The sequence below is a fragment of the Hypanus sabinus genome, chromosome 22 (assembly GCF_030144855.1).
Source record: "Hypanus sabinus isolate sHypSab1 chromosome 22, sHypSab1.hap1, whole genome shotgun sequence".
Lineage (NCBI taxonomy): Eukaryota > Metazoa > Chordata > Chondrichthyes > Myliobatiformes > Dasyatidae > Hypanus > Hypanus sabinus.
Window position 1 is genome coordinate 9,685,060 of NC_082727.1, and position 23,254 is coordinate 9,708,313.

The 23,254-nt window shown below is 46.3% G+C and overlaps 1 protein-coding gene across 5 annotated transcripts in view; it reads right to left on the reverse strand.

Annotated features, from left to right (window-relative positions):
* LOC132379315 (semaphorin-4G-like) overlaps positions 1-23,254 on the reverse strand; it is a 232,914-nt gene that overhangs the window by 92,270 nt on the left and 117,390 nt on the right. For all 5 annotated transcript variants that reach the window (XR_009507385.1, XR_009507384.1, XR_009507383.1 and 2 more), the window contains exons 8-10: positions 13,292-13,467; positions 3,205-3,349; positions 2,147-2,369 (exon numbers count right to left, since the gene is read on the reverse strand). Coding sequence is in view for 1 of the 5 variants with exons in the window: in XM_059947021.1 (XP_059803004.1) it covers positions 2,147-2,369; positions 3,205-3,349; positions 13,292-13,467 (544 nt within the window). In the remaining 4 variants the exon portion in view is untranslated. The remainder of the gene's footprint in view (positions 1-2,146; positions 2,370-3,204; positions 3,350-13,291; positions 13,468-23,254) is intronic.

Genomic DNA, 23,254 nt, shown 5'->3' on the forward strand with positions numbered 1-23,254 from the left:
TTAATCTTAATTTGCTGTTGGATTTTTGTCATAGTAATTGTAGAAATGCATATAAAAATCAATAAAAAAAGAATTGAGGGGTCATTGGAAGGTCAAGAGTCACATGTCAGCCAGAATGTGTCGCGGTGGAACTTTTCCTTCGAGTGGGTTTTCCAACAGTCCAAAATGTTCATGGTCACTAATCCTGAATTACAAGCATCTTATTCTCATTTCACTTTGTCAGTTCGTCAGATTCAAATTCTCCCACAGACCTGGTGGGATTTGAACTCAAATCTCTGGGGCAGATCTCAAGATGATGTCCATTGTGCCACCACATCTGGGTTGAGATGGAAGAGAAGCTGGGATAGCTCACCTTGCGGGCAGAGACAGATCTGTGGGGAGACTTGATGGAGGATTTAGGAAGTATGAAGGGCTTTGAGAGGAAATTTCCCCTGGAAGGAAGCTTGTTAACCAGAGGACTCAGGTTTGAGCTCCTTGGGAAAAGAACCGGAGGAGATTAGGGTTGCTCTAACTGAAGGTGAGACAGATTCCGAGGTGGGTGTATCATGCCGGACTCAGGAGGACCAAGACTGGGAGATACTCTGGAGAAGCTTACAGAAATAATTGGGAGGTGAGGAGAGAGACCAGGACCAGGATGTGATCTTAAAATATTTTTGTAGAAATTGGAGATATGATCAGAGTGCACCAGGGCACACAGTATATTAGTGTAAATGGATGCTTGATGGTCAGTCTGAACTTGATGAGCTGAAGGGCCTTGTCCATACTGTGACTCTACAACAAGGACAGAGATGGTCAATGGGGTTGGATGTGGTTTAGCAGCTGGTCTGCAGTGAGTGGTTTACAAATGCAGGGAGCTCAATACACAGCGAAACTTGCAGACAGGAAGATCCCACAAACTAGATGACCAACCAGTTGATTGGATTTATTTTGCCTGTGTTGGGTGTGAGGGGGCAGCTGAGGTTTAGTAGAACTGTCTGCTTTATCTCATCTACTTTGCTTAACTTTCCGAGAGTTTTACCATCTCAGTGGAAAAGGATAACACAAGGGATCCTGTGGACACTGGAAATCCAGAGCAACACACACAAAATGAGGAGGAACCAGGCAGCATCTATAGATGGGTGGAGACCTTCAGGACTGGAAAGGAAGGGGGCAGAAGGCAGAGAAAAGAGGTGGGAAAGGAATACAAACTGGCAGGTGAGGGGAAAGGTGGGTGGGTGACAGTACAAGAATGTAATATTGAAACCTTATAAAGTATTGGTGAGGCCTCACTTGAAGCATTGTGAGCAGGTTTGGGCCCCTTATCTTAGAAAGGAAGTACTGAAACTGGAGAGGGTTCAAAGGAGGCTCACGAAAATGATTCCAGGATTGAATAGCTTGTCATATGAAGAGCATTTGATGGCTCTGGGCCTGTATTCACTAGAATTCAGAAGAATCAGGGGTGCCCTCATTGAAACCTATCAAATGGTGAAAGGCCTTGATAGAGTGGATGTGGAGAGGATGTTTCCTATGGTGAGAGGTCTAAGACCAGAGGACACAGTCTCAGAAAAGAGGGCTGTTCTTTTAGAATGGAGATGAAGAAGAATTTCTTTAGCCAGAGAATTGTGAATCTGCGGAATTCTTTGCCACAGGCAGTTGTGGAAGCCAAGTCTTCATGTATATTTAAGACAGAGGTTGATAGATTCTTGTTTGGTCAAGAAAGGATACAGGGAGAAGGCAGGGATCAGCCATGATGAAATGACAGAGCAGACATGATGGGCCAAATGGCCTAATCCTGCTCCGATATCTAATGGTCTTATGAGATTCTTCCTTCAGCCCTTTACCACTTTCACCAATCACCCCCTAGTTTCCCCTCACCTGGCTTCACCTATCACCTGCCAGCTTCACCTCCCCCCTCTCCCTTCCTTTCCAGGGCTCGTGAGGGGCCCGGCTGGAAACATCGACTGTTGATTCCCTTCTGCCGGACTTACAGAATTCCTTCTGCATTTTGTGTGTGTTGCTCGGTGGATGAGGCCTGTTGCCCTTGGCAACCCACTGAGAACAGCACTCCAAATGTCTATCGTGGTCCTAAATGGGCAACATTGAGGCAAGGCCAATTACACAACAAATTGAGTTAGGACGGGAGTGTGGCTGCCGTCACAACACCCACCTGTGCCAATGAACATGACGTTGTACTGTTCACCATCCAGTGCTGTGACCGTGTCCACTACGATCTTTGTGTAGTTCACTTGCTTCTTAGTGAAGAGTGGGCGGCCTCCCACAGGTCTGACCTCTTCATCCATCAGTGGATGCCTTTTCACGAAGTCCAGTACGGGGTCCGGCAGATCACGTGACGTCATGATTCCGGCTTCCCGAAATTCATCTGTGATGCACTGTCACGCAGAGCAGAAGTATGTAGATCAGCGTAGGGCTGAGTAAGGTCTGCCCACCTCCCTTTCTCCTTCCAACATCACCAATCTACACTCATTAATGGTTCTTCATGAAGAACAATACAAAGACTAGCATTTACATCGCATCTTTTGTGACAGTCCAAAGCATTCACAGACGCCCAACGATGATGGAAGCATGATTGTTGTTACTATATAGGAAACCCAGCAGCCAATCAAACAGAGGGAAGTCCCAGCCCACAAACACCAATGGAATAACAACAAAACAATCTGTTTTAATTAGTTATTGTAGGATAAATGTTAGTTCAGACAGTGAAATCACTCATTCACTCTTCCCCTAATATCCTGTCATCATGTCTTACCCAATATCATCAAAGTAAACCTTGTACACCAGTACACCTTGTTCACATTTGTGGGACCTTGCTCTCTGCTGAGGGATGCTAGCAGTGCTTGATGGACTTGCTTTTGGATGTAGGCTGGCCTTGACAATCCATCTCCGTCCTTGAGTGATGAGCGTGGTGAGCGGCCCTTGAACAGCTGCTATCCTCTGGCTGAACGGTCACTCATGTTGAGGGAGTGCAGAATGTGGACTCAGTGACAACGTATTTCCAACTCAGCACCGTGTGTAACCTGGAGGGGATATCACATGTTCCTGCTGCCCTTGTAGTTGTGGGCTTGGCAGGTGTTGTTGGAAAAACCTAGGCAAGTCATTGCTTCCTGTTTTGTAGATGGGGCCACTGAGCATAGGACAAATGTTCTCTGGGCTATAGAACAACTCAAAGACCCCAAAAAGTCACATTTACCTATCGAGTGGTCTTACCGATCCTGGGCGTGGCTCTGGGAGTGTGTTCGTGTATTTTGACCACCTCTGTGGAGATCTCTGATCTTCCTTGTACGGCCCTTCGAATGCCTTCCGGATGTCCGCAGAGGTGTACTGACAGATGGCGGATATTTCTATGTTTTGCCTTTGTTTATTGAGAAGAGATAGTCAAACGTTAGTGAAATGAGAAAGACAATAACGTCACATCGTGAGATACGTAGCAGCTGCCTCGACGTTTCAGCAGATGGCCGCAAATTCTCTTTGCAGTACCACAGTGAAAATCTTTGCTCGCGACAGTCCATGGGAGTTTGAGGCCTTGCTAGTAAACAGTGCAACATCCGTGAACAATCTCTGCAGAGTTCAAGGGTCAATCCATAAAACTATAAGATACCCAGCAGAATTAGACCATTCAGCCCAAAGAGTCTGCTCCAACATTCTATCATGGCTGATTTACTATCCCTCTCAACCCCATTCTCCTGCCTTCTCCCCGTAACCTTTCACATCCTTACTAATCAAGAACCCATCAACCTCTGCTTTAAATATACCCACAGTCGTCTAAACTTCAACAACTGCAGGACAACAGCCATCAAACATTCATCATACCTTAATCCTTTCATTCCCAGTCTCCCAAAAATCCAAGTACACAATATCCACTGAGTCACCAGTCTCCAGGAGAGTTTTCAGTTGAAAATAATTCTCAGGGGTTGAAGATAAATCTTCAGAACCCTGCCAAATGCAACCCCAGAGACCGATCACAGGGAAATGAACCACACAGTTCCTTTGATTTCATTTACCTTCAAGGCTCTAGTTATAAAAACACAGCAGATGAGGCAGAAGTCTGTTTTACTGACAAGATTAATCAACGGGTGACAAAGGCTCTGCTCCTGTTCCATTTGTAAATGGAGAGCACTGCATGTGGGGCACAGATTGAGGGCAGGAGTGTGTGGTGGGTCACAGCAGGAGGTCTCGTGTGAGGTTCGCTCAATCAGTGATCTCAACTGCGACTGGAGAACCAGAGAGGTAGTTTCCTGTTTAGAGAACTCGTCCACGGAGATTAAATGCCAGATCTGGGAGACAATCCAGGGAGATTATAACTTGAGTCAAAGAAACAAACCAGGGAGATTAAATCTTGGGTCAAATTATTTCTTCAAATCCTCTTTAAGCTAGCTTCCTCTAAACTCTGTCCTCTAGTTTTACCTTCCCTACAATAGGAAACAGACACCAGCTGGCATCCCCATCCTGCTTCACTCCAGGGAGAAAGCCTATCCCACTTTTCCTCATAATCAACCCCCTGATCCAGGCAACATTCTTGCAACAATCTCTAGTTTGATCACATTCGTCCCATGGTACGGTGACCACAAATGCACGCAGAAGGTGTGGGACTAACCCACATTTTGCGCAACCGTCACATGGCATTCCAGTCCTCACACCCGATGCCTAGGCCTTCCTCATCCCCACCACAGGTCAGAGAACCAGCCCCGGGAGGATGTAACTTGGGGTAATAGGCACAGAGTGATACCTCATCAAAACAGGCCCTGCAGCCCAGCTTGCTGGTGTTGTCCACTGAGCTGGTACTATCTGCCGACATTTGCCCATATCCCTCAGAAGCTCCCCTGTCCAGTTATTTATCTAAATGTGCCCATTTCAGCCACTATTTCTAGCAGCTCATTCCATATACGCACCATCCTCTGCGTCAAGAAGCTGCCCCCGATGTTCGTTTAAAATCTCTCGCCTCTGGTCTTAAACCTCTGCCTTTTTGATTTTAGTACCTCCTCCCTGAACAAGATATGATGTGCTTTCACTCCATCTATGCCCATCACCATCTGTACATTAGATCAGCTCTCAGACTCTAGTTCGTGAGGGTGAATCCTTTCCAAAGCAGTCGATAATCCATCAACATCAGACTGTTGACAAACAGATTATCAGTCTGGAGCACTTCTCCCATGGCAGGGATAACTGGTCAAACGTGGAAAAATGCTTGAGACTTAGGGCTATACGATCAGCCCGTCCCTGAGGTGTTGGCACCACAGTCACATTTGCAGCTCCACACTCATTACGCAACCTTCCTCACAGGAATGGGCTGTGGCATTAACGTGAAATATTCCAGACTCGACACTGGGGCATCGTACTCCACTTGAACGGAGCATCCCATTCCACTGGAAGCAGCAAGTCCAACTGTTCCCTATTATGAGTCACTGTCGCCATGGGAACAGAGTGCTGCAAGACAAAGAGCTGAAGCACTTCACTTTGATGGCGATGACACCTCCTGTGGCTGATGTCGCTTTGCTGAGAGAGAAGTTGCTTGGGATTATTTTATTTTTATTACCTGGAGATCCAGCACAGTAACAGGCTTTCAGCCCACAGCGCCCAGTTACACCCATGTGACCAATTAACCTACCAACCCCTATGCCTTTGGAATGTGGGAGGAAACCACAGCACCCGGAGGAAACCCACACGGTCATGGGGGGAACGTACAAACTCCTTATAGACAGCAGCGGGAATCGAACCAGGGTCACTGGCGATGTAAAACATTACACAAACTGCCACGCTTACATGATGCCCACAACTGTGTTACAGAATCTGGCAGGTGAGCTGGCAACACCTGGGTTTGAAAGTACTGGAGTTGCATTTATAAGACTATAAGACCACTACAGCATAAGACATAGGAACAGAACTAGGCCATTTGGCCCATCAAGTTTGCTCCACCATTCAATCATGGTTGATTCTCTTTATCCCCCTCTCAGCTCTTCTCTTCAGCCTTCTCCCTGTAACCTTTGATGCCATATCCAATCAAAAACCTATCAAGCTCTGCCTTAAATACACCCAATCACCTGGCTGCCTCTGCTAATCCCACAAATTCACCTCCCACTGACTAAAGAAATTCCTCCGCATCTCTGTTTTAAATGGACGACCCTCTACCCTGCAGCTGTGCCCTCTTGTCCTGGACTCTCCCACTATGGAAAACATCCTTTCCACATCTACTCTGTCTAGGCCTTGCAACATTCAAAAGGTTTCAATGAAATCCCCCTCATCCTGAATTCCAGCGAGTACAGACCCAGAGCCATCAAGCGTTCCTCATATGATAACCCTTTCATTCCTGGAATCATCCTTGTGAACCTCCTCTGTACCCTCTCCAATTCCAGCACATCTTTTCTTAGATGAGGAGCCCAAAGCTGTTCACGATACTCAAGGTGAGGCCTCACCAGTGCCTTATAAAGCTTCAGCATCACATCCCTGCTCTTGTATTCTAGACCTCTTGAAATGAATGCTAACATGACATTTGCCTTCCTCACCACTGATTCAACCTGCAAGTTAACCTTCAGGGTGTTCTGCACAAGAACTCACAAGTCCCTTCCTATATCAGATTTTTGGATTTTCTCTCCATTTAGAAAAAAGTCTGCACATTTATTTCTTCTACCAATGTGTATGACCAAATATCATTTACGGGCAGTCTGAGTGGAACTTGTCTTAGTTGAATATCCTGTTTCTTTGTTCACCCAGAAAATATATCGAAACACAAAGCCCAAGTTTTAAAATAATTGTCCCTATGAGAACTGGATTGGTTTTGTGTCAGGTCTGCCTTTTAAACCTGGGGCTCTGACGGTCGCTATATATACACACAAGACTTATACGACAACTGATCACATTTAAATTTAATTTCTTTCACAGCATTTTGCTCCAATTATCATCAAAGTGCACATCAATGGGCGCAACTTCATTGCTATGTTGTCCTTTGGCTACAATCATACGTCTGACTAACTCTATTTAGTTCAGTTTAAGTTTAACCACTGTGTCTCATCCATCAGACATAATCTTGCTGCCTACGGTCAAAACGCAGACGGAAGACATTACGATGATATGATTGTTTGCTGACTCCCTCCTTCAATCAGATGTGCAGCTGCACGTACACGTTAGGAAACGGTGTAGGTCATTCAGCCCCTCTAGTTAGCCCCCATTTTAATACTATTCTGCGGGTCAGTGGTGGGAAGGGTGAGCAGCTTCACTGTTCACAGCTCAGAGGATCCACCCAACATATTGATGCATTCATGACAAAGGCACATCAGTGGCTCTAGTTCCAAGGAGGTCAAGGAAATCTGGTGAGTCGCCAAAGACTTGCAGATTTCGACAGATGTACCGTCGAGACCGGCTGTCTCACCTCCTGCTATGGAGGTTCCAATGTGCAGGATCGAAGGAGAATGCCGAGGGTTGGAGACTCGGCCAGCTCCATCACGGGCACAGCCCACCAAGGACATCGTCAAGGGGCGACGCCTCAAAAAGGAGGCATCCGTCAATAAGGACCCTCTCCATCTGCAATATCCCCTCTTCTCGGGGAGGAGATACAGGAGCTTGAAGACCCACCCTCAGTGTTTTATGAACAACTTCTCCACCTTCACCATCAGCTTTCTGAACATTCCCTGAACCCATGGACACTATTTTCTGATTCTTCTTTTGCACTAATTATTTCCGTAACAGAATAATTTTTATGCCTTTCGTGTACTGCCACAGCAAAACAAGAAATTACACCCCTGTGTAACCTGACTGACCCTAGCCGCAAGGACATATTCCATCTCCCTGCAGAAATGTAATTTTTCAGTTAACCAAACCTGCCCAAAAAATATTCAAAGCCTCTGCCTCCCCTGCCCTCTCAGGGAGAGAGTTCCAAAGTGTCTCTGAGAAAAGAGATTATTTTGCCTCATCTCTCCACTTTAAATGGGTCGCCCCCTTATCTTTAAATGCTAACTCTACAAAAGGAAGTTGACTTTCCAAGGCCCACCCTGTCAGAGTTGCACAGGAACTTTGCAGCCAGGTGCGAAGGGCAGTGGATCACCTGATTGAGAAATCACAGTAAGCTTGAGTTATACATTTTGCACTGTAAACCTCTTTGAGTCAATTATTGTACCAAATTCAGCAAATAGCTGGTGTCAGTAAAGTTATGGATATGGGAGGGGAAGGCCAGGGAAGGAGGAGACAATCTAATCTGTGCCGGCTTTGGGCTTCGGCTGAGCCCGGAACATTTTCCTCCATCTATTTCTGCTGCGAGCACACTCACACTTGGACCATCCCTCAGATGCCCTTTAAATATTTCACCTTTCACCTTTAACCTCTCAGTTGTAGTCTCACCCAGCCTGAGGGGAAAAGTCAGATTGCATTCACTCTATACCCTCTAAGTTCTCCCTCAATTCCAGGGAATTAAACCATAACTTATTCTACCAATTTTGCATTCCCTCTGTAACGGCTTGGCACAGCAGCTGCTCTGCAGGTAACCAGAGAGTTGTGGGCAGGGCTCAGCACATCACAGGGACCAGCCCCCTCTCCACAGACTCTGCCTGGAAGTCCCACCGGCGCAGTAGTCAACATTATCAAAGACCACACACACCCTGGGCATTCTCTCCCATCAGGGGAAGACACAAAAGCTCGAAAGCACGTACACCAGGCCCAAGGACAGCTGTCACCAGACTCTCGAGCGGACTTCTTGGGCAACAAGCGGTATTCTTGAGTCCTGACGAAGGGTCTCGACCCGAAACGTTGACTGCTCCTTTCAACGGATGCTGCCCGACCTGCTGAGTTCATCCAGCTTTTTTGTCCGTCTTGATTTGACCACAGCAACTGCAGTGCACTTTGTGTTTACTAAGCTGAATTCTTGGTTTTTGGCCTCACAATCTACCTGGTTGTGACCTTGCACTTTATCAATTACCAGCACTGCACGTTTCCAATAGCATTTACACTTTATTCTGCATTGTTGCTGCTTTTCCTTATTCGGCCTCACTGACCTGTGTGATTTGATCTGTACCAATGGTGTGCAAGACAAGCTTTTCACTGTAACTTGGTATATGTGACAATAAAAATCCTTTAACAATGCCTATCATTCAGGTCCACAGGTCTCGGCAACATCGTTCTGGATTTTCTCAGCACTATTTCAAGCTTATTGATACCTTTGCTGTAGGCAGGTAAACAAAAATACGCACAACACTCTACATAATGTCGCAAACAGGGAACTTCTTTCCCCGCTTCTAATCGTCACCTGAACATTCTCAGGTGGTACAGGATGGTTGCAACTAGTAGCTCTCTGAACATGATTGCATTCTCTACAGACTCGGGGACGGAGGGGTGAAAGCATTCTGACCCAGGGACGTAGGGGTGAATGAATTTTGACCCGGGGACGGAGGGGTGAATTCATTCTGACCCGGGGACGTAGGGGAAAATGCATTCTGACCCGGGGACGTAGGGGTGAATGTATTCTGACTCGGGGACGTAGGGGTGAATGCATTCTGACTCAGGGACGTAGGGGTGAATTCATTCTGAAGCGGGGACGTAGGGGAAAATGCATTCTGACCCGGGGACGTAGGGGTGAATTCATTCTGACTCGGGGACGTAGGGGTGAATGTATTCTGACTCAGGGACGTAGGGGTGAATGTATTCTGACTCAGGGACGTAGGGGTGAATTCATTCTGACGCGGGGACGTAGGGGTGAATTCATTCTGACTCGGGGATGTAGGGGAAAATGCATTCTGACTCAGGGACGTAGGGGTGAATGTATTCTGACTCAGGGACGTAGGGGTGAATTCATTCTGACTCGGGGACGTAGGGGTGAATTCATTCTGACTCAGGGACGTAGGGGTGAATGTATTCTGACTCAGGGACGTAGGGGTGAATGCATTCTGACTCGGGGACGTAGGGGTGAATGCATTCTGACGCGGGGACGTAGGGGTGAATGTATTCTGACCCGGGGACGTAGGGGTGAATGCATTCTGACGCGGGGACGTAGGGTGAATGTATTCTGACCCGGGGACGTAGGGGTGAATGCATTCTGACGCGGGGACGTAGGGTGAATGCATTCTGACTCGGGGACGTAGGGGAAAATGCATTCTGACCCGGGGACGTAGGGGTGAATGTATTCTGACTCGGGGACGTAGGGGTGAATTCATTCTGACTCAGGGACGTAGGGGTGAATTCATTCTGACGCGGGGACGTAGGGGAAAATGCATTCTGACCCGGGGACGTAGGGGTGAATTCATTCTGACTCGGGGACGTAGGGGTGAATGTATTCTGACTCAGGGACGTAGGGGTGAATTCATTTTGAATCGGGGACGTAGGGGTGAATGCATTCTGACTTGGGGACGTAGGGGTGAATGCATTCTGACTCAGGGACGTAGGGGTGAATGTATTCTGACTCGGGGACCTAGAGGTGAATGCATTCTGACCTGGGGACGTAGGGGTGAATTCATTCTGACCCAGGGACGTAGGGGTGAATTCATTCTGACCCGGGGACGTAGGGGTGAATGCATTCTGACTCGGGGACCTAGGGGTGAATACATTCTGACTTGGGGACGTAGGGGTGATTCAATTCTCTACAGACTCGGGGAAATTGAGGTTATTTCACTGATACACAGCTGCTGTTTTAGTTGTAACAATTCCTCAGGGAAGGGACAAGGTCAAAGCTGGGGTAATTACCAGGGTTGCAAAGAGCAAGGGAGAGAAACAGGTAAAAGGAGAACTAGCTGGTGCAATAACTAAGCTTAAAAAAGGTTCCACTGTCCATATGGAATAGTATTTCAATTAATGCTGGTTGTGGAGGATATTCAGCCCACTGATTGCAGTCCAATCCATTTTCTACTACACTCACCCCATTTTATTCACCTCAAGTTGCTATCAACCCCGCACAGATTCTGCCACTCAGCCACACACCCAAGGACCAGTTATACAGGACAACTAACCCAGAGGCATGCACATTCCTGAGTGGAAACCCAGTGCGTCACAGGGAAAGTGGCTAGAACCGTACACCGACCGCACTGAAGGTCGAGTTCGAACCCAGATTGTCAGGGCTGTGAGGCAGCGGCCGACTCTCCCGTGCCACTGATTGTCTGGATCGATAGTTCTGGTTTAGTTTCACGTCGCGGCACAGCTGACTGTGTCTTTCAACAGCTTTTCTTTCCAAAAGTGAAAGGGTGCGAGCACATGATCAGCCACTGGAACAAAGACAAGATGCTGGCATTGCCGGGCAGCTTCAGGCTGGCCTGGTGAAGGGTGTCAGACTGAGATGCCAGCAGCTCCTTCCCCTCTGACCTGCTCAGCTCCTGCAGCACCTCTGTCTGTGTTCCTCCGGAGTTCCAGAGCTCCCGTGTTTAACGTCACTCGCCACCTCACTTTATGGAAAATGCTGGGATCAACTGGTTTTGTCAGCTGCTGCTGAGCTGTCAGCACTCCTCTCGCCCAAGTTCAGGAGGACCACTCACTCCTCTCGCCCAAGTTCAGGAGGACCACTCACTCCTCTCGCCCAAGTTCAGGAGGACCACTCACTCCGGTCGGCCATGGTTTGCAGCCTTCACAAACTGTCACACTTCTCTGCACCCAGGGAGTCTGGGACATGCCCTCTTCTCATTATTACCATTAAGCAGGAGGGACAGGACCCTGGCGACACACACACAACGTGGCCGGACCAGCCTCTTTCCCTCTGCCATCAGCTTTCTCAATGGTCCATGAACCCATACACTACCTCAGTATCCCTCTTCTGCATTTAAAAAAACTGTAATTTAGCGTAATCACTTTGTTTCTGACACTGTACTGAAACAACAAACTTCATGACACATGTTAATGATAATAAAACTGATTCTGATACAGCAAGGTACAGATTAATCGAGCAAGGAGCCATATTGAGAGTCAATTTGGGCTGGAAAACCTCCAGACACTGATGCTGAAAGTCTTGAAAAGGTCAGAAGAGACACTAAGTGAGGGAAGTGACAGAGGAAACAGGTATCACATTTTATAAAGGTCATTCATAAATCGAAATTGTTCTTTTTATGTCAAACCTGACCCATTAAGGCTGGAAGATGTGCTGAGATCAAGACAGCAGAGGTTGGAGGATGCTTTCACATAAAATACTGAAAGGACTCAGCAGATTAGACTCTCCCTTCTATGGAAGGAAATGGACAGTTGACATTTTGGGCTCAGTCACTCTATCAGAACTTCCGAACTTCATCAGGGCCATCAAAACTTTTTCAGTCCTGATGAAGAGTCTCAACTCCCAAAAAAAGTTGACTTCTCATTTCCCTCCATGGATGCTGCCCGACCTGCAGAGTCCCTCCAGCATTTTGTAGCCGGTGTCAAGGTTTCCAGCATCCGCAGAATTTCAAGACCTCTTCCTCTCAGGAAGGTCAAATGAGCTTTTGCTTTCGCCCCGTCACATGGTTTCAAAGTGGCTGAAGAGTATTCTTCAGCTGTCGAATTGGGGAGACTGGGGAGACAGCCAGTCCACTGGAGGTACCAAGCAATGGCGCGGTCTCATAACAGGCTCCAGGGCTCCAGGTATTTCATAAACTCCAGATCAAGTCTGCAGGACCTAAGTGTCATCACACAGCAGCTGCAATGTATGAGTTAGATCATCCAGTCTGCTGCCTGTCTGATAACTTTTTCACTTCTGTGACTCCACTGACGAACATCTGCTTGTCGTGGCTACCAGTGGTTGGCTGGTTACCCTGCAGAATTTCACCCACCATCTGTTCTTTAGGTGAGGAGCTTTCCGTGACAGCTTGGGATTTAAGCTCCTGTGGATGACTTGGCCTGGCCTCGATGGAACCACAAAGATGCCACAAACAAAAATCTCATCGCCAACAGTGGGTCTGAAATATCCCTAAACTGTAGAAGGAAGAGGTGGCCATCAATGAAAACTCAAATCAAGACTTACCTGAGAATGCAGCAAGGGAAATCAAACAGCAGAAGTGATAGTGAGCAGTTAACGCAACACTTCACCGTGCCGGTGATCAGTCTGTAAGGAATTTGTACACTCTCCGCATGGGTGCTTTCATCTCCTCCCACATTCCAAAGACCTAAGGGTTAGGGCTGGTAAGTTGTGGGCAGGCTCTGTTGGCACCAGGGGCACGGTGGCACTTGTGGGCTGCCCCCAGCACATCCTCAGTCTGTGTCAGCCGTTGACACAAACAACATGTTCCACTGCTTGTCTTGGTGTGTCAATGTACAGGTGACAAGTAAAGCACATCTTTAATCAAAACCTGCCAGCTCCCTGGCACCACCACACATCATGCTGTCACTACTTACAATAACGAAACCAGAACACAGGATTTGTACTTACCACTGGGATACAAACACACCATAAAACACGGCGTCCTGCCAGTGCTCCTGGTTCAACACGTACATACTCTTCAAGATGTTGAAATGGAAGCCGTACTCTGGGATGGAACACACAAGCCGGGTCTTTAGAAAAGACGTCCACTTCCTCTGGAGAGTTCTCATTCCCCCCTCGTCACTCTGCGGCACAAAACATCCACAAGTATTGAGAATATTCAGTGCCGTCGCTTCCAGCCACCCACCCACCTGCCCTATGGCATTACCACCAATTCTGGGCAAGTTGAAATCAAATTAACATTTTCGTGCTTTAAATAAAAGATCAGATGAAGTAGCTGCATAAAGGGGCATTTTATAAACACAGGAGATTCTGCAGATGCTGGAAATCCAGAGCAACACACAAACTGCTGGAGGAAGCTGATGAAGGGTCACGAATCCAAATGTCAATTATTTATTCTTCTCCATTCATGCTGCCTAACCCGTTGAGTGTCTCCAGCATTATGTGTGTGTTACTGAAGGAGCAGTTGCTTGGATTCACCTGTCGTTTTAAGAGATCTAAGAAGTACTAACATTTAATGACAAGCTATGCAAAAGGTTCCAAGGTGTTACTAATACTAAATATAGCATTGATTACAGAGAACATCTCATTTCTGGTCTGTGCTTGCAAAAGCTCTTCATTCCTGGGGTTTCTCATGTCTGGGTGACACACTGACATACACTGAGCATTCTGCAACTCAAGGAGTCACTTTCAATGACTCCACAACTCATGTTCTCTCCTTTCCCATTCCCCATTCTGGCTCCCCTCTCATCCCTCCTCAGCTACTCGTCACCTACCAATGATTACCCTCCTCCGTCCCTTCCTTGCATTGTCTATTGTCCTCTCCTATCAGATTCCTTCTTCTTCAGCCCGTTACCTCTTCTACCTATCACCTCGCAGCTTCTTACTTCATCTCCCCTCCCCCAACCACCCACCTTCCCCGTCACCTGATTTCACCTATCACCTGCCATCTTTTGCTCCTCCCTCTCCCCCCCACTTCTTATCCTGTCTTTTACCCCATTCCTTTCCAAGTCCCGCTCAACGGTCTCCCCAAATGCCAACTGTTTACTTCTCTCCAGAGATGCTGCTGGACCTGTTGAGTTCCACCAACATTTTGTGTACGTCGTTCTGGATTTCCAGCATCTGCAGAACCTCTTGTGTTTATGAGAAGAGTGGACTCTATCCAATACGTCACAGGCACTTTCCTCCCCAACACTGATTGTATTTGTGGGAGGCACTGCCTCCAGATGGCCACCTCCATCATCAAAGTTGCCAACTTTTCACATCTACCATCGGCAGGAAATCCAGAAGCCAGAATTCCCACTCCACCAGGCTCCAGAACAACTATTGCCTTTCAACCATTCAGTTCCTGAACCAACCTAATCACTGCAACACTAGGACCACTTTGATCACTTTGTACTACAAAGGACTTCTTGTTTTGTTCTAATTGTGTTTTTAGCAAGTCAGGCAGCTTGTGACTGCTGTAACTGTTGGTACATACTGGGTTACGGACCATTTCCACAGACGCTAGCACAGCTGCCCTGCAGAACAGGTATGAGGAATGTTCACAGAATTACTTCTTAACATCAGACAGTGAGATAAAACAAACCATGGAAACAGTTGTGTAAGGAATCCCATCAACAGATAGCCACCCAGAGAAGTTAATTGTAGGTCAGTGTCAGAAAATGAAGCAATTTCTTTCACGCAGACATGTTACACACAGACTTAGGAGGCAACATTTCTGAAGGTCTATCCAGGTCCCAACATATTGATGTCAGTAAGAAGAAGGTATGCCAGTGGCTACATTTCATTCAGAGTTCGAGGAGATTTTGTCGGTCAGCAAATTTCTATGGAGAGCATTCTGCCTGGTTGTATCAGGGCCTGCTCCAGACACATCAACGCACTGGATCAGAAAAGCTGCCGAGGGCTGCGAACTCGGCCAGCTCCAACACAGGGACTGGCCTCACCACCATCGAGGACATCTTCAAAAACACGGCAAAGATGAACTACCCTCACCATCGAGGACATGACCTCTCCTTATCAGGGAGGAAACCGAAGACAGACATTCAACATGTTAGGAACACATTCTTCCCCTCTGCCATTAGGCTCCTGAACCCATGAACACTACCTCTCTTATTTTGCTCTAGTTATTTTTGATATTTCTTATTGTAACTTAGAGTAATTTTTATGTATTGCGCTGAACTTAGAGCTGAAAATCAACACATTTCACAGTGACGATCTTGAGACGGTGAGCCCATCGCTTTCCAGCTGAGGTGGTGGGCAGGATTACCACCTGCCATTCAAATGGGTGTGAACTTAATTCCCACTCCAGCGACGTCAGTACAAAACAAGGTGACAGGTATTTTAGTGCAGGCCCCTAGCAGCGTTGCACTGACAGAGGTGCAGTTTACCTCAATGAGAGGCTGTTACACTGACGTCTCAGCGGCTTGTTAATGATTTCTACTTGGATAAGTTCAGGGCAATTCTCCCTGGAATCTTCGTCAGTACCAGGACAACCACTGCCCAGCTACTAGTTAAAGGGTATCAGGTAACTACTGTTCAACCCGATTCCCCAAGAACAGATCATCTGACCAGTACCAGGTCTGCCAAGGTGCAACAGTCTACATCTCCCTGGGATCAGCTGAGGTATATCACTATATAAACACAAAGCGTTTTCTCATTTCAATACACTGCACCACACAAACACACAGTTCTAAATCACATGCACTCTTCCATCTCTCTGCACCTCTCCCAAAAGGCCCAACATTGACCCAGATCGCCACTCAGCTGAACGGTTTGATTCAAACAGCTAGATGGATTAAATTTTCCACCAGAGTGAAGATAAAGGCTTTGGATAAACAAGAGTCAAAGACCGATGGTTGATTTTTCTCTAACGGTGCGTTAACTTGTTTTGTTTTAACTGTTTATTCTAAAGTAAGGACATGTTCGGCACAGCATTGTGGCCCAAAGGGTCTGTATTTTGCTGAAGGCTTTCTATGTTTCATGGAAAATAAAAATGAATTCCAGTGAAATATTCTGTTAAAATATTAACTGTGACTTCTGGACCACAATGGACAAGAACTTGCCACCGTTACTGAAATCATGTGCTGTGGTGAATTTGTCAGGTGTGCTGGCCTGGGCCCAGCACACAGCCGCATTCAAATGGAAAGAAGGTCAGTCTATTTACTTTTCCTAGCACATTAAGGAGGTTCAGCTTATTAGCAAACACTAACAAACTTGAACAAATGTACTCTTGAACGTATCCCAACTGGTGGATATTAGAACATAGAAAACTTACAGCATAATACAGGCCCTTCAGCCCACAAAGTTGTGCTGAACACATCCCTACATTAGAAATTTCTAGGCTTACCCATAGCCCTCTATTTTACTAAGCTCCAGGTACCTATCTAAAAGCCTCTTAAAAGACCCTATCGTATCCGCCTCCACCACCGTTGCCAGCAGCCCATTCCACACACGCACTCACCATTCTCTGTGTAAAAAACTTGCCCTTGATATTTCCTCTGTACGTACTCCCCAGCACCTTAAACCTGTGTCCTCTTGTGACAACCATTTCAGCCCTGGGAAGAAGCCTCTGACTATCCACATGATCAATGCCTCTCATCATCTTGTACACCTTTATCAGGTCACCTCTCATCCTCCTTTGCTCTAAGGAGAAAAGGCTGAGCTCACTCAACCTAATCTCATAAGGCATGCTCCCCAATAAAGGCAACATCCTTCTATAGCTTCCGCATCCTTCCTACAGTGAGGCGACCAGAACTGAGCACAGTACTCCAAGTGGGGTCTGACCAGGGTCCTATATAGCTACAACATTACCTTTCGGCTCCTAAATTCAATTCCATGATTGATGAAGGCCAATACACCATATGCCTTCTTAACCACAGAGTCAACCTGCAAAGCTGCTTTGAGTGTCCTATGGACTCGGACCCCAAGATCCTTCTGATCCTCCACACTGCCAAGAGTCTTACCATTAATAATATTTTCTGCCATCCTATTTGACCTACCAAAATGAAACACTTCACACTTACCTGGGTTGAACTCCATCTGCTACTTCTCAGTCCAGTTTTGCATCCTATCAACGTCCTGCTGTAACCTCTGACAGCCCTCCACACTATCCACAACGCCTCCAACCTTTGTGTTGCTGCAAACTTGCCAACCCACTCTTCTACCCCCACATCCAGGCCATAAATAAAAATTACAAAAAGCAGAGGTCCCAGAACCGACCCTTGTGGGAGACCACTAGTCACAACCCTCCAATCCGAATGTACTTCCTCCACCACGACACTCTGCTTTCTGCAGGCAAGTCAATTCTGAATCCACCTGGCCAAACTTCCCTGGATCCCATGCCTTCTGACTTTGTTAATAAGCTTACCGTGTGGTACCTTGTCAAATGCCTTACTAAAATCCATGTAGATCACATCCACTGCACTACCCTCATCTATATGCCTAGTCACCTCCTCAAAGAACTCTATCAGGCTTGTTAGACACGATCTGCCCTTCACAAAGCCATGCTGGCTGTCCCTGATCGGACCATGATTCTCTAAATGCCCATAGATTCTATCTCTAAGAACCTTTTCCAACAGTTTTCCCACCACAGACGTAAGGCTCACTGGTCTATAATTACCCAGACAATCCCTAATACCTTTTTTGAACAAGGGGACAACATTCGCCTCCCTCCAATCCTCCGGTACCATTCCTGTGGACAATGGGGACATAAAGATCCTAGCCAGAGGCTCAGCAATCTCTTCCCTCACCTCATGGAGCAGCCTGGGGAATATTCTGTCAGGCCCCGGGGACTTATCTATTCTAATGTATTTTAACAACTCCAACACCTCTTCTCCCTCATTATCAACATGCTCCAGAACATCAACCTCACTCATATTGTCCTCACCATCATCAAGTTCCCTCTCATTGGTGAATACCGAAGAGAAGTATTCATTGAGGACCTCGCTCACTTCCACAGCCTCCAGGCACATCTTCCCACCTTTATCTCTAATCGGTCCTACCTTCACTCCTGTCATCCTTTTATTCTTCACATAGCTGAAGAATGCCTTTGGGTTTTCCTTTACTCTACTCGCCACAGCCTTCTCATGCCCCTTTCTTGCTCTTCTCAGCCCCTTCTTAAGCTCCTTTCTTGCTATCCTATATTCCTCAATAGACTCATCTGATCCTTGCTTCCTAAACCTCATGTATGCTGCCTTCTTCCACCTGACTAGGTTTTCCACCTCACTTGTCACCCATGGTTCCTTCACCCTACCATTCTTTATCTTCCTCACCAGGACAAATTTATCCCTAACATCCTGCAAGAGATCCCTAAACATCAACCACATGTCCATAGTACATTTCCCTGCAAAAACATCATCCCAGTTCACACCCGCAAGTTCTAGCCTTCTAGCCTCATAATTTGCCCTTCCCCAATTAAAAATTTTCCTGTCATCTCTGATTCTATCCTTTTCCATGATAATGTTGAAGGCCAGGGAGCGGTGGTCACTGTCCCCCAGATGCTCACCCACTGACAGTTCTGTGACCTGACCCAGTTCGTTACCTAATACCAGATCTAGTATGGCATTCCCCCTAGTCGGCCTGTCAACATACTGTGACAGGAATCCATCCTGGACGCACTTGACAAAACTCAGCCTCGTCTAAACCATTGGAACTAATTAAGTGCCAATAAATATTAGGGAAGTTAAAGTCACCCATAATAACAACCCTGTTATTTTTGCACCTTTCCAAATCTGTAATAGTATCCCTGACCAGTAATGCCACCCCTCCTCCCCTTCACCCCCCCCCCCCACCATCCCTTTTAAAGCACTGAGATCCAGGAATATTGAGAATCCATTCCTGCCCTGGTGCCAGCCAAGTCTCCGTAATGGCTACTACATTATAATTCCATGTATGTATCCAAGCTCTCAGTTCATCACCTTTGTTCCTGATGCTCCTTGCATTAAAGTACATGCACTTTAGCCCTTCTACCTTACTACCTTTACACCCTTTATTCTATCTCTCTTTCCTCAAAGCCTCTTTATATGCTAGATCTGGCTTTACTCCATGCACTGTACTTGCAGCTCTTGCATGACCTTTATCCTCCTCCACCTCACTATCTGCTCTAACACTCTGGTTTCCCTCCCCCTTTGTGAAACCTTTGCAGTTACCTGATTTTCAGCATTACAAACAATTGTAATTCTCCTTGTCAATACTGAATACACCATTTAAACAATCACAGTCTAAGTTCAAAATGTATGTGAACCTCTGAGGTAATGCCTTCTATAATGCTCTTTGAAGTCAGGTGTTCATATCAATGACATGAGATTGGAGGTGTGGGTTGTAGAGGTGCCCTACCCTATAAAAAAGATACACAAAGTCAGGTTACTGACAGAGCCTGCTCTTCTCAAGAAAGATCTGTTTATGTGCACCATGCCTCGATCAAAACAACTTCCATGGGACCTTAGAACTCATTGAAACACTGGAGTGGAAACAACATCTTTCACCCCGAGGTAGTGGCCGAGGGATAAACTGCACAATTACAACCAGATTTTTCCTTCTTTAAATATTCCTTCAGTTCTCTTCTGAAAGTTCTTGCTGCGCCTGCTTCTATCACTGTTTCAGGAAGTACATTTTGCATTGCAGCAACTTACTGTGTTAATGAGAGCTACTTCATCACCCCTCCGGCAACTTTACCAATTATTTTAATTGCCTTACAATGGGACGGCAGTGAATTCAAAGCTGCATCTCTTGCAGCTGAACATCAAACACTCTATTCTAATGCCCACATTACACTGGACAACAATTTTCTTTCAGAAAGTGTTGCTTCCTCAGAATTTTTTGACTGCTTGAAGCTGAATACAAATATAATTTCAGACTACTTGTATCATTTAGGAATTCAGAGAAAAAAAAAATGAACTTTTACTTAATGCAGTTAATTACAGAACCCTGCTGAAGCTTTGCAATTGTTCAACTAAGCTGAAAATATTTTGTTGACGACTTTCATTTGTATTCAGTGTCTGAGGCTTCTCATTTAAGGGTCCAACAATAATCAGCCAGCATTGACAGATTCCAGTTGCCCTGACATCGTTTCTCCATGACCGCAATGTCCTCATGAAACCTTTCACCATGGTCGTCACTGACAGCGCCAAGATTAGAGGGGAGAAGTCCAAATGGAAATTCAGACAGCGAATGTTTAGTGACAAGTTGCACTTCATGGTTTTGTGTGCTTGAAGCATGTTTTCAAGCAGCTGCACGTAGATTGGTGTCTGTAGTTGCCAAGAAAATTTTCACCAACATCCTTGAATGCCTTCCATGTGATTTTCTCCGGTCCCATCAGACATTTGTCGAATTGCCTGTCATTGACGACATGTTTGATTTGTGGACCAACAAAAATGCCTTCCTTAAGCTTGGCATCAGTTATTCTGATTTGAATTATGAATTGAAATAAAAGCTATGGGCAAGTTTTCAAAAAATTGTGTGTGATAGGGAAATTTCATGATGATTTTCATGATCAGCAGCCCAAAACCTGTAAGATACACCCAAAAGTATTCAGGAAGCAAAACCTTTGCTGTCTAGTATTATTGGCATGGCACAGTTTTCACTCCTGAACGTGCAGTGATTAAGGAGAACGACTGACCCACAAGGTTCAGTGACGAGAGATTCTCAATGATTTCTTAAGCTAACGGTAATTTCTCTCTTGTAATCCATTCCCTATTCCAACTCCCTTCCCACCCTTTCTCTTCTCACCTGGCCATCACCTCCTCTCATGTCCCAGTTCCTTCCCTTTCTCCCATGGTCCACCATCCACTCCTATCAGATTCCCTCTTCTTCAGCCCTTTTCCATCCATCCCCTCCTTTCTTGACCTCCACCTGCCAGCTTGTGCTCCCCCCCTCCACCCCCAGCTTCTTGTTGACTCCTTCCCCCTCGCTCTCCAGCCCTGATGAAGGGTCTCAGCCCAAAACATTTCTTCCTCTCTGTAGATGCTGCCTGGCTGGTTGAGTAACTGCACTGACTGTGCGTGTTGAACTACTGCCACAGCCAGGATTCAAGCTGCCAGCTCTCTCTTGTAGTCACTCTGAGAGCTGGACATAAGCAAGGAGCTTCATTGCTCCCTGGTGTATCTGACAAGGGCCTGAGGTATCAGAGATATTGGCCAGGCTCAGTCTTTGGTCCTCAGAATGTCAGAGAATGAGGAAAGACAGTACAGAAAAGATCAAAATCATATCGGGCACAGAGAAGGTGAATATAACAATCTAGTAAACACAAAGTACACTGCAGATGGTGTGGACAAAGCAACACGTACAACAAGCTGGAGAAACTCAGCAGGTCGGGCAGCATCCGTGGGAGGGGAAATGTAAATGCTGCCCGACCTACTGAGTTTCTCCAGCTTGTTGTAGATGTTGGATATAACAGTGTGTTCCCCAGGGAAAACAGAACTACGAGACACTGGTTGGGTGGGGGGGGGGGAGATTTAAAAGGGATCGGAGGGATAATGTTTACACACAGAGGGTGGTGAGTAAATGGAACAAGCTGTTGGAGGAAGGTAGGTACAATTCTGTTACTTATGCAGCACTTTGATAGGTAGGAAGAGGGTGGGGCTTGGACAGATGTGGGCCAAGTGCAGGACATTTGGACTGGCTAGTTGGGAACCATGGCCAGCAAGAACTGGCTAGGCCCAAGGGCCTGTCAAGCTCTTTGATTCTATAACGTTCGTAACTAATCTGAATCAGAACCGGAATCTGTTTGTGCAGGGACTGAGCACTGAGTATCACCCCTGCTTCCACTACCCCCACCTCCTCACCCTGCACTGCCTCGGAGTTGGTGACATCCAAAACACAGTAATTAGTGTTTGCACTTGCTGATCACATACCTGAGAGCAAAAAACAAACCCTGACCTGACCTCAGAGTCACGTTGGCTTAGCTCGATACTGAAATTATTTTAATAATGGATAATTAGATGAAATAGAACTAAGAAAATGTATGCTAATAATTAAGCCAAATTTGTTTTGTTCAGTTAAAGGTATCACGACACAGGCTGGAAACAGAATTTATCCTGAGGGTTCTACCGGTAAATGAGTAACCAGCACAAGCACTTGAGGCATTAGTTAACCATCATCAAGCTCACTATCATAGTTAGTTAGTAGATTCCACAAACTCACTTTCAAGGACTCTGCAGTTCCTTGGGCACCATAGTAACACAGTAGAGAGTGCAATGCTGTAACAGCTCCGCGGTTCCAGAGTTCAGTTCTGCTGCCATCTGTAAGGGGCATGTATGTTCTCCCCGTGAACCACAGGGTTCCTCCCTCAGTCTAAAGATGTACTTGTAAATTGCCCCGTGATCAGGCTGGTTTTTTTATTATCATTTGTGTGATTTGGCTTCTTTTGTACACTGGTTGTTTATCAGTCTTTGCTGTTTACAGCTTTCCTACATTCTGTCGTATGCCTGGGCAGGCCTGCATCTCAAGGTAGTATATGGTGACATATACGCACATCCTTTGGGTCCGATTTACCTTTAACTTTGAACTTTGAACTAGGTTACAGAAGAAAGGAGGACTGAAGCTGCAGGATAACAGCATTAAACTCTCTCTCGAAAGGACATTGGATTTTCAATCAAATTTTCATGACAATTCTATTCTGGGAGAAAAAATGACAGATTTTGTTTAAAAGAAGGTCAAAATTCACAGTTGTCTACAGTCGGAGCAGAGCTTACACCTATTTGTGTTTGTTCGACCGAGAACTAGACCATTTGTGTATGTTCATTTGTGGGGTAGACTGGAGTGGCTGTGAGATTTACAAATGACACCCATTCCTGGATCTACACTCCCCTGGCATTTGCTTCAGACAGTTAATGCTCGAATGCTGCACTCCCTGTTCTCCTCCCTGCGACTACAGACTGGGTGATGTATCGACCTTCAAGCTCAACTTCTCTG